At 41.7% G+C, this 12500-nt stretch overlaps 1 protein-coding gene across 1 annotated transcript in view; it reads right to left on the reverse strand.

Moving 5' to 3' along the window:
- LOC120568519 overlaps window positions 1–12500 on the reverse strand; it is a 242933-nt gene that overhangs the window by 32 nt on the left and 230401 nt on the right. Inside the window, exons 16-20 of the mRNA XM_039816092.1 lie at window positions 10970–11071; window positions 9969–10141; window positions 7538–7647; window positions 6411–6502; window positions 1–2525 (exon numbers count right to left, since the gene is read on the reverse strand). The exon at window positions 1–2525 is cut by the window's left edge and continues 32 nt beyond it. Coding sequence (XP_039672026.1) covers window positions 2419–2525; window positions 6411–6502; window positions 7538–7647; window positions 9969–10141; window positions 10970–11071 — 584 coding nt within the window. The 3' untranslated portion in view covers window positions 1–2418. The remainder of the gene's footprint in view (window positions 2526–6410; window positions 6503–7537; window positions 7648–9968; window positions 10142–10969; window positions 11072–12500) is intronic.

Genomic DNA, 12500 nt, shown 5'->3' on the forward strand with positions numbered 1-12500 from the left:
GTAGGGAACCATCCACGTTACTTTATTTGACAATTTGGTTGAAAGAACCCACATTGTTGATATAGAAACTTTTTGAAAACAACAGGATGGATGGTTAGGCGTTAAAACACAGGACTCTCAAGGGGAAAACAAAAGACTTTTTTTCCTAAACTTAAATTTCGTCGCCGGATAACTCTCACCTTTTCTTTTGCTAAATTTAAACGTAATCCCCGTGAAACCACCGGCAGCTCACGGCGCTCAGTGCCCGGCTCAGAGTCACCTATTCTCGGGTAACTGAACCACCGACTACCGCTGATCTGAAGGAGCACCGTGCGGAGCTCTGCAGCTGGCGGCAGGAAGCTCTGCAGCGGCTTCAACAACTAGCAACCGCTGCTCGGCGCCACAGAGCTCTGTAGCCGATGTCACATGACCAGCCGGTCATGTGACATCGGCTAGCTTTCTTACGGTATCTCAGGTTTTAGTGTGCATAACGATATCATACGGACCCGCTCATGAGAATAAGTTGCGATGAGATACAAGAAAACAATCTCATTACTGAGAAATATACATTTTCAAATGTATTATTGAGAGTTTTCTTGCAATTATACATTTTCAGATGTTTACTTTAATAACAATTCAGATCTTAATTCCCCCAAAAAATATGAATATTTCTGTTATAAGTTTCTTCTTCAACAAAACGTTGCAAAAAGCTGACAACTGTTGACAAAAAAGTTACAAAAACGTTCGAGAAAGCAACGAAAAAAGACCAAAAAAAGCAACATGTGGTAATACAGGGAAAGATATCTGACTGTATGTTTTTAAAAGCATGTCAATAAACTCTACATCTGGCCCATTATGGGATTCTCTTTTGAAGTTTGGCCCTTTATGAAATATGTCTCGAACCTTATTTTAACTTTTGTGTTGTCTTCCCGTCAACAGCGGAAATAAAACATAACGTTTGTTGTCACTTCTCAGCGTTTTTATAGCTTTTTCTCAACGTTTTTGTCACTTTTTCTGACTTCTTTGTCGCTTTTCCCAACATTTTGTCAGCTTTTTCTGACATTTTTGCTCCTTATTTCAACAGCCCATATTTCTGATATTAAAAAAACTTTGAAAACGGGTGAAATTTGACCCGAGGACAACATGGGCATTAACCGTTTTAGGATCCCCTTCAGAGAAAAGTTAGGCACCGTAATTCGTATGATTACACGTTCTTTTGGGTGCTGTGTGCACGACATCGACTGCTGCTGTACAACTCCTGTTGGCTTCCTGTCCACCTGCAACTTTTAATTAAAAATATTTGTTTTCGTCGTCACTAAAGCTTTGGTCGTTTAGTTTTTGACACTTTTGTCACTTTTCCCGGCATTTTTTTCAAGCTTTTACGACGTTTTTGACACTTTTCTCGAAGTCTTTGTCGATTTCTTCTGCACTTTATTTGACGTTTTAGTTTTTTCACCCACATTTTTGAAGCTTTTTTCAAATTATTTCAACGTCCCATATTTCTGATATAAAAAAAACTTTGAAAACGGGTCAAATTTGACCCAAGGACAACATTTGGGTTAACGAAAACGGTTTGAGGATCCTCTAGAGACAGAACCGACCGGACACCGAGATGTTTTACAGCGTAGGTAGAAAAAGAAAAAATCAACGCTGTGACCTTCGCCCTCATGAAATGAAGCTGAAACTAAAAAATGTTCAGCGATAAAACCAGGATTCCTCAGGTGATAAATGAAGCGCCCCCTCTCCCCCTCCCCCCCACCCAGCGGAGGAGCAGGAACCCCGCAGACTGTCCGCCTCAGCGGCGAGCAAAACCAAACGTGACCAAAATGTAAAAAAAAAAAAAATGAAAAAGAGAAAAGATAAAAGATGAAAAGCAGAACAGAAGACGACAGGCAGTGATGTCAGACGCTGAAGGGGCTGATGGGAAATAAAAGGGGTGATTGACATGACATGCTGTTAAAGCTCAAACGTGCAAAGTTTTTGCTCTTTTTCGTGTCTCCGACAGACGCTGCCTGAGACTCAAACTCTGTCTTTAAAAAAAAAAAAAAAAAATCAAAATGGAAAAAAAAACAACCTAAAAAGATAAAAATCTTCTTCGTACGTTTTCTTCTCGCCACCGTCATGGACTCGTCTTCTTATCGTCTTCTCCTCCCTTAAACATTAAGGAGCTGTACCGCATAGAGTGTGATGTCATCGTACTTCCTGTGTGCTTTCGCTTTTGCTGGTCAGGAAAAAAAAAACAAAAAAACAACAACAATGGAGTCTTATTCTGGCAACAGAAACCAAAAAAAAACTACAAAATAAAAGGTCTGTGGTCGGCCGGTGTGTGGAGGAAGTGAGGGAGGAAGTGAGGCTGCCGTTATTATGCGCGTCGACGTTTCGTTTTTTTTCAAAATAAAAGCGAGTGAATCTTAAAAAGAGAGGACAGAGTTTTGATCCTCATAACTTCTCCTTGGACTGGACCCAGATGAACGGGCCCGACTGCTCCTCGATGATCTGCTTCACCTGCTCGTAGATCTCCTCCAGCGTGTCGCCCGTCACCACGGCTGAAACAAGACACAGAGTCACAGGTGAGACAGGTGAGAGGGGTGAGACAGGTGAGGTGGGTTTGGGGCGACCTCTATCTCACCCGGTGAGGCCAGCTACACGCTGGCTGCCTGGCGTGTCCGGTTCTAGTCAGGATATGAGTCTGATGCTGCTCCATCAACAGAACCAGGAAAGAAAATGCCTCTGCACTAAGGGTGGGCGATATATATCGTCCACGATAATATCATCATTGTTGTGTTAACGATGTGCAAATTGACATTATCGAGTATTTAAATTGCTCGCTCTCCTGTCGGTGTATATTTATACAAGTACAGCCACACTGAACTAATCAATACAGGACTACGATACAGCACAGCTGTTACAGGAGCCTTCCAGGCGGCTCACAACATCCCGGAGGACACAGCCAGACCGGGCGCCGCGTGGGTTGTTGTCTGCATCTAGCACGCTGAGCTAGCTACCGGCAGGATGAGAACATAATTTCGGCAAGACCAGAGGAGGAGGACTGCATTTTTGTGCACAATGAATGGAGTACCGACCGCAGGATCGTTGTCCAGCACATCTCTCCTGACCTGGAGCCCTGACGGTAACATACAGGCCATTTTATTTACCACGAAAACAGCACACTGCCGTCTATGTAGCCCCCGACGCTAACGTTAGCACAAGTTTGGCTCACTGCTAACCACAGTGAACTAACTCCAGCGCGATCATCTGGAGGGGACTTTTACAAGGCGTCCTTAAAGTCTGGACCCCCCTCCAGCTTTTTTGCAGCATGCAGCTTGTGCTACTAGAGGGAAGACCACACTAGACCATGTATACTCTAACATAGCACACAGAACTGCTCCTCTACCTCACCTGGGCCAGTCAGATCACATCCAACTATTTCTGATCCCAGCATAAGTCCCGGTCAGAAGGACTTTACAGCCAAGTAGAAGGACTATCAGAACCTGGCCTGAGACTGCCCTATCCCAGCTCCAGGACCTGGTCTGACATTGCCCTGTCCCAGCTCCAGGACTGCTTCCAAAAGGACATGGTTGTGTGCAATATGTTGCAGAACAGAGCCCTTTGTTATTATGATTTAATCTAGCTTGTATGCTGCACAATTTACATTACAGCAGAGGTGTACAACTGAATGTGTACTCAGAGTTCAATGTTCCTACACTAGTTCAATTAGTATTCGTATTTTGTCTGAATTGTTTTTACTTGAATACTTACATTTTAAAGAAATTAAATAAGAATTGTTTTCATTCAACATTGTGCCCATTATTATAATCAGTGATTAAGTAACTCAGACTTTTAAAAACACAATTTTAAAGAATATCGTCTAATCGTCAAAATCTGCAAAAATATCGAGATATTATTATTTGTCCATACCGCCCACCCCTACTCTGCACTCAATTGGATAGACCTACAACCAATCAGAGCAACAGATAGACCTACAACCTGCGTGACAGGCACGTCTTAGGCGTGGCCGCGCCGAAAACGCGTGCATGCTAGAAATAGAACAGACGCCTATTTTTCACGCGACACACAAGTGTGTTGGAAGCGTTTCTAGGAAAAATATAACAGGAAAAGATGTTTATATGTCATTTAGACACAAATACTAGGGGTGTGACGAGACGCTTACTCCACGAGACGAGACACATCACGAGATTGGGTTCACGAGAACGAGACGAGACGAGATTTTTAAAAAAAATTTAAAGAAATCCTCAATGATGAAATATATGAATGGAAAATAGTTTTTTTATTCAACTGAAAAAATCAAAAAATGCAAAACAATTTAGGTGCATTTTGAAATCAACTATTAATGATGAATGTTATTTATTTTTTTTTACTATTTTAATGAATTATATGCAGTAAAGGACGTGCAAACACTGCAAAATGTTTTGTATAACATGACATTTTCCACCACAAAAAATTGCCTCATATCAGCTGCAATGAAAGCGCCTATGTCCCTGGTTATTGCCGTGGCTCTTGAACTTACCGGTGGCAGAGATGCGAAGGCTTTTAGAGTTGTTTGCCCTTTTAATGTTTTCGTCGCGGGTGCAGTAGTTAGTAGAGAGCTGTGGTGGTGCTGGAAGTGTTTTTGCATAGTGCTCGTGTTAGCCGCGGTATACGGCATTTCTTTCTTACAATGTTTACATATTGTGTTCGTCTTGTCTGTCACTCTTTCGCCGTTTATTATTTCCGCAGGAAAACCCAAATGTTGCCACACAAATGATTTAAAAGTGGCAGGGGGATCTTCAGTAGTAATTTCACGCTCCATCACGCTGACATCACATCGCCTCAGACAGAGACAACTTTTCACCTCGACGAGAAATCTCGTCACGTTTTAATCTCGTGAGATCTCGTAAAACGAGATCTCGTCACACCCTTAACAAATACATATTAATAAATGACATGTTGATGTTGGAAAGTCTCGAGGCTTTTTTCAAATATTGCACCTGTCAATCCAGAAGGAAATATTCTGGAGCCTATTTTGCCGTCAATACTGCTGACGTTGTCTTTGCTGTAATCAGATCAGAATATATTTATGTTTAGCATGAAGTATACTGCTTGAGTGCAGTAAATCAATGGGAAACATCCATGTGTCCAGACGAGGCTAGCAGCAGCAGCAGCAGCAGCAGCAGCAGCAGCAGCAGCAGCAGCAGCAGCGCGCCTGACTTATAAAAGACTTAGAAAACGCCACGTAGAAAGTTCGGCTGGCATCCCGGCTACCAATTACCTGTCGTCTACAGAGCTATTTCTCCATGCAATAATCTAAAAAGTAACATATGTTTTATCACAGGAAAGGCAAGTTTAGAAAAAAAAAACTCAAATATATATTTGATATTTAAATGTCTTATTTTCTTTGGTTGTAAGAATTTATATATATATATATTTGATATTTATATGTCTTATTTTCTTTGGTTGTAAGAATTTATATATATATATATTTGATATTTATATGTCTTATTTTCTTTGGTTGTAAGAATTTTTTTTTCCCTTATTTGTCTTTTGTGAGCTACAGTACAGGCCAAGTTTGGACACATCTTCTCATTCAATGCGTTTCCTTTTTATTTTCATGACTATTTACATTGTAGATTCTCACTGAAGGCATCAAAACTATGAATGAACACATATGGAATTATGTACTTAACTAAAAAGTGTGAAATAACTGAAAACATGTCTTATATTTTAGATTCTTCAAAGTAGCCACCCTTTGCTTTTTTATTAATAAGGGAAAAACTTCCACTAATGAACCCTGACAAAGCACACCTGTGAAGGTAAAACCATTTCAGGTGACTACCTCATGAAGCTCATTGAGAGAACACCAAGGGTTTGCAGAGCTATCAAAAAAGCAAAGGGTGGCTACTTTGAGGAATCTAAAATATAAGACATGTTTTCAGTTATTTCACACTTTTTTGTTAAGTACATAATTCCATATGTGTTCATTCATAGTTTTGATGCCTTCAGTGAGAATCTACAATGTAAATAGTCATGAAAATAAAGCATTGAATGAGAAGGTGTGTCCAAACTTTTGGCCTGTACTGTACCTAGATGTTTCTGTGGTTGTTTCCATGTTATTTAGTTGTTGTTTTTTTACTTAGAGATTGTTATATTTCTGTTATGTTGTAATATTATCTGATTTTATGTTTTGGACACTAGCTGCTCGTCCTCTCTGGGCTAGCTGTGAATGGATCTCCTAACACATGTTGTGTGTTGAGGGTAATTACTGTGTGTGAATAACTGGGAAACTGTCGCTGCTCCTTAAAAAGAGAAACGATCCTCCGCTCCAAATCTGTCCGACAAAAACATTTATAAAGTTGCCTTAGACGAAAGATCGGACAGTGCGAGCGAAGGCAACGTGAGGTTCTGCCTGCCGGCTGCAGGTGGCGCCGTCTCACCTGTGAAGTGCTCGGTGAACTCCTGCTCCAGCTTGGTGGCTCTGTCGAAGGTTTTCCTGCCCTGCTCCTCCGTCAGACGCTTGTTCATCTCCCTGCAGGAACAAACACAACGTCACTTACGCTCCTGGACGGGAGGAGAACCTGCTCTGGTTTATCGGCATTTCTTTAAACCAATCACAATCGTCGTGGGGGCGGGGCTAAGCGCCGGACGGAGCCACGGTGCCTCTGCTAAAGAGTCTCAGGAAGGAACTGGTTCTGGTGGAACATGTGGACGTTCAAAAGTAGTTTTAGTCGTTCAACAGAGAACTCTGATTAGACAGATAGTCTAGCTAGCTGTTAGACAGACAGACAGACAGACAGACAGACAGTCTAGCTAGCTGTCTGGATTTACCTCTCTCATTCCCCCTGCTCTGGTGTTTCCCCCTCTCATTCCCCCTGCTCTGGTGTTTCCCCCTCTCATTCCCCCTGCTCTGGTGTTTCCCCCTCTCATTCCCCCTGCTCTGGCGTTCCCCCTCTCATTCCCCCCTGCTCTGGCGTTTCCCCCTCTCATTCCCCCTGCTCTGGTGTTTCCCCCTCTCATTCCCCCTGCTCTGGCGTTTCCCCTCTCTCATTCCCCCTGCTCTGGCGTTTCCCCCTCTCATTCCCCCTGCTCTGGCGTTTCCCCCTCTCATTCCCCCTGCTCTGGCGTTTCCCCTCTCATTCCCCCTGCTCTGGCGTTTCCCCTCTCATTCCCCCTGCTCTGGCGTTTCCCCCTCTCATTCCCCTGCTCTGGCGTTTCCCCCCTCTCATTCCCCCTGCTCTGGCGTTTCCCCCTCTCATTCCCCCTGCTCTGGCGTTTCCCCCTCTCATTCCCCCCTGCTCTGGCGTTTCCCCCTCTCATTCCCCCTGCTCTGGGTTTCCCCCTCTCATTCCCCCCTGCTGGCGTTTCCCCCCTCTCATTCCCCCTGCTCTGGCGTTTCCCCCTCTCATTCCCCCTGCTCTGGCGTTTCCCCCTCTCATTCCCCTGCTCTGGCGTTTCCCCCCTCTCATTCCCCCTGCTCTGGCGTTCCCAGAAATGAAACGTCGTCTACTGATGTAGGCTGCTGTTGAACGGAGTGCGTTCCACAGAGAAGATGTTTGTGACTCACATGATGTTCTCCACAGATTTGGGTTTGATGAAGACGGCGATGGGATGAAGCTGAGCCAGCTGGAGTCTCTTGATGGCGTTCCCCGACACGTCCAGGATACAGTGTTTACCCTGACGACGACGACGACGACGACAACAACAACAACAACAACAACAGAGGGAGAACGGAAACACAAAGACGCTTTAATTTACACAAAGCTGGTATTTCAGACTGTACGTTTGTGTGGGTTTCTGAAGTAATGGCTGATGATTATGAATTTTATTTTAAAATGAGTAATCTTAGATTAGATTTTTTTTATTGATCCCAAAAAAAATGGGAAATAATGGTGTTGCAGCAGCAAAAATATCAGACACAGCACACATACAGAGTATACATTAAATAATAGGAAACAATATACATTAAATAATAATTGAATACTACACAAGCAATATTTAAAATATATACAATTTTGAAATAAAATGTACAACTGATTCAACAGACATAGATAAACTTAATGTGCGAGTTGGGGAGTAAAAATGTACAACTGTTTCCCTAGTAAAGATAAGATGTAGATAAACCTATTATATAATCTTATATAATATTGTATAAGATATATAATATAATATATATATTATAATAATAATAATATTAATAATATATAATATTATAATATTAATATATATATATATATATATAAAATCTGCATTACAATGAAAACGGGAAAAGCACCGAAAACTTAACAAAAGCGACCAAACCTTCGTAGAAAGTGTCAAAAAAAACCACAAATGTCAAATAAAACGTCAAAACCTTCCAAAAAAGCAACAAAAACTTTGAAGAAAGCGACAAAAACAATTTGCTCGAAGCTCCGAACATTCGTAGTCTTTACAAGCAGAAGAAAACTACGGTCTCGTGCTTTCAGGAGCTTTACTTTAGAGATGCAAAGCTGCACCATGATTCGGTTAAAAAGGGATTTAAATGTGTAAAGATTGCAGCCGGTCGGGATACAAACTGAATCTGGATGTAGAAAAACTACATCCAGATTCAGTTTGTATCCCGACCGGGACACCTCCTAGGATGTAATCTAGTTTAGATTCACCTTGTTTGACTTCAGATGTCTCTCTCTGTCTTATTTTAACTGAGTCGGAAGCAGAAAGCAAAACCTAACTTTACTTTTTATGATATTAAACAAAGAGAAATGTTCTCCCATAAATCAACACTGCTGCGATGAAACGCTTGGTTACGTTGTAACCACGGTTCTCTGAGTAAGGAGGATTTTTTCCAGTCATATTTCTTAAATGAAATTTTCTTTAAAATAGTGTTAAAATCTTATCTCGCGGTCGAAAGCCGAGTGTCTCGTCACACCCCTGAAACTGACTAAAAGCTACAGGCAGGCGTGTAGGAATATTTTATTAAGAGAATGTGTGTGCTCGTGTGCACTCAAATAGAGGAAGTGGTTAGAAGTACTCCGAGTGACCTCTAGTTGCACACAGCTTAAGTCAGTTGTTCCCAACCTCTTTTCCTTGGCGCCCCTCCTACTTATGTCTAAAAAGCTGAGCCCCCCCCCCCCGAAACCGAAGTTGAGGTAACTCTCGAGATAGAGCCTTACTTTCTTTTTTGATACAGAGCAGTTATCAGCACTTTTATGTTTCTCCGCCATGTTTCATTCATAAAATATTGATGCCGTGGTGGCAGGAAAGACGAGGATGATAGCAGCTAGCAGCTAACAGCTAGCAGCTAACAGCTAGCAGCTAGCAGATGACCTGATTACAGCAGGGGTCCCAGGTTAAGAGGTCCCGGAGGTTTGGCCTACTAAGTAGCCTGCCTACAATTTTAAGTGAGAACAAAAAGATATAGTTTTTATACAGACTTTTGTACACATTATATATTCTAGTTATCATAATTTGTTTAACATGTGCAATTTCTTTTTTTTTTTTACCTCAACCTTAAACCAGATAAAGACTTGTACACCCCCTGTGATCTTTGCCGCCCCCCTAAGGGGTGCCCAGACCCCAGGTTGGGAACCACTGGCTTAAATCATAGAAATAGTTAGGGCCTTATATGGCATAAAAGTGAATTGAGAACAAGAGGATTTTGCACTAGACAGAAGACCCGAACCCTGAGTGTGTGTGTGTGTGGGGGAATAGAAGAATCTGCCTGGAGACAGGGGGACTACACCCCATCAAAGAAAAGGATAACGGCTGAGAGATATTGCATAACGAGGCTCACAACTTGACAGAGACTTTGTTATCCTGAGCTCCGACTCTTTTGTCTCTAGCTAGGGATACTTAGTGTCTTTCGTAACTGCTGGATTCAGTAAACTTTTCTTAACCTGAATCTATCGTCTCAAAAGTTTATCCTTGAGTTTTGGTATCCATAAGTCATATCAACGAATACGCGGAAATTAGAGTAATTTGAGTCTTTTTCGCTGAAATTCCCTTTCAGGCGTGGGTACCTTCTCGGCCACCTGTCGGACCGACTGCACGCTGGTTCCGTACAGGTGGTTGTTGTACTGTCCCGCCTCGATGAACTTATGGTCCTGGATGTCCTTCTCCATCTGCTCTCTGGAAACCACAAAGTGGTAGTCTCTGCCGTCCACCTCGTAGTCCCGCTTCGGCCGAGTCGTGTCTGAGAGAGAAGGAGCAAGACGGAGACTTTAACGTTTCTATGAACGTTCACACACACAGAAATACAAATCACATGCATGAAACATAAAATATGTGTGAGGATGTGGTTCTATATCAATAAACGCACACAAAGAACATACCTAATGTTAACATTCAATACCACCAGTTCATTTCAAGTATTAGTGCTCAAAAGTTTATGAAAAATTTAAGATAGATTTTATTTATTAATTACCCCAAATTAAATCTTTTAGACAGCAGGACTAAGTCAGTTTTTATTTGTCAAAACATACTGACTTTTTTTTCTTGTAAATTCCTTGTAAGGGAATTACTGGAATTGTTGAGTCTTTGTAAATTATAGAGTGTGCCCCGTATATCAATTTGTGTTCACAATACATTTTGGCCCGCCTAGTTGTGCGCCAAACCAAAAACACAGGAAAGTGTTTTTTAAAATGCAAATTACCCGACATTCAAAGCAGAATGTGGCAGATATGCAAACTCTGAGACTCAGAAATTCCCCCAGAAGAAGCAGAGACACAGTTTTCATATTCAGAGACAAAAAGCGTACAAAAATGTCGGGAAAAGCAACAAAAAAAGTCAACAAATAAACTCTCCATGTCTGGCCCTTGGGGTGATTCTCTTTATCCAGTGTGGCCCTCTGGGAATATGAGTTTGACCCCCCCTGCTGTAAAGTATCCTGAGATAACTCTTGTTATGATTTGATACTATAAATGAAATTAAATTGAAATAGTCCTTTTTTTCCTCTTTTAAAATATTCCAACTTTTCCCTCTCATACTGACAAAGCGATGCCGTGTTCCTGAGAGGACTTACGAGGGACGCAGGATCCGAACTTGTCGGGGAACTCTGAGATCAGGTCGTCGTTGATCCGATCCTTCATGGGCCCGAGGATGATGACGGGACGGGTGTAGTTCACTGTCAGAGAGGACGGAAACAGGAAGAGGTCAGAGCTTAAATCACCCACTTTCCCGCTGTGTGTGGCGTGTCGGCGCTATTCTCCCACATGTAGGGAACCTGGTGAGTTAACCTGCAACATGTCAGCTGGTTGGGGATCCTTCAGCGTGTGTGCAGAAGATAACAAGTTTACAATATGCAACACCTGCAAGGAGACAGTAGGGCGTGGAGGGACCACACCAAGAACCTTAGTGGTCCCCTAATACTGTATCTGAAGTCTCTTTTATATAGACCTTAGTGGTCCCCAAATACTGTATCTGAAGTCTCTTTTATATAGACCTTAGTGGTCCCCTAATACTGTATCTGAAGTCTCTTTTATATAGACCTTAGTGGTCCCCTAATACTGTATCTGAAGTCTCTTTTATATAGACCTATTGGTCCCCTAATACTGTATCTGAAGTCTCTTTTATATAGACCTTAGTGGTCCCCTAATACTGTATCTGAAGTCTCTTTTATATAGACCTTAGTGGTCCCCTAATACTGTATCTGAAGTCTCTTTTATATAGACCTTAGTGGTCCCCTAATACTGTATCTGAAGTCTCTTTTTATATAGGCCTTCGAGGTCCCCCTAATACTGTATCTGAAGTCTCTTTTATATAGACCTTAGTGGTCCCCTAATACTGTATCTGAAGTCTCTTTTTATATAGGCCTTAGTGGTCCCCTAATACTGTATCTGAAGTCTCTTTTATATAGACCTTAGTGGTCCCCTAATACTGTATCTGAAGTCTCTTTTTATATAGACCTTAGTGGTCCCCCTAATACTGTATCTGAAGTCTCTTTTATATAGACCTTAGTGGTCCCCTAATACTGTATCTGAAGTCTCTTTTATATAGGCCTTAGTGGTCCCCTAATACTGTATCTGAAGTCTCTTTTATATAGGCCTTAGTGGTCCCCTAATACTGTATCTGAAGTCTCTTTTATATAGACCTTAGTGGTCCCCTAATACTGTATCTGAAGTCTCTTTTATATAGACCTTAGTGGTCCCCTAATACTGTATCTGAAGTCTCTTTTATATAGACCTTAGTGGTCCCCTAATACTGTATCTGAAGTCTCTTTTATATAGACCTTAGTGGTCCCCTAATACTGTATCTGAAGTCTCTTTTATATAGGCCTTAGTGGTCCCCTAATACTGTATCTGAAGTCTCTTTTATATAGACCTTAGTGGTCCCTAATACTGTATCTGAAGTCTCTTTTATATAGACCCTTAGTGGTCCCTATACTGTACATGAAGTCTCTTTTATATGGGCCTTAGTGGTCCCCTAATACTGTATCTGAAGTCTCTTTTATATATAGACCTTAGTGGTCCCCTTATACTGTATCTGAAGTCTCTTTTATATAGACCTTAGTGGTCCCCTAATACTGTATCTGAAGTCTCTTTTTATATAGACCT

The sequence above is a fragment of the Perca fluviatilis genome, chromosome 11 (assembly GCF_010015445.1).
Source record: "Perca fluviatilis chromosome 11, GENO_Pfluv_1.0, whole genome shotgun sequence".
In the NCBI taxonomy this organism is placed as follows: Eukaryota; Metazoa; Chordata; class Actinopteri; order Perciformes; family Percidae; genus Perca; species Perca fluviatilis.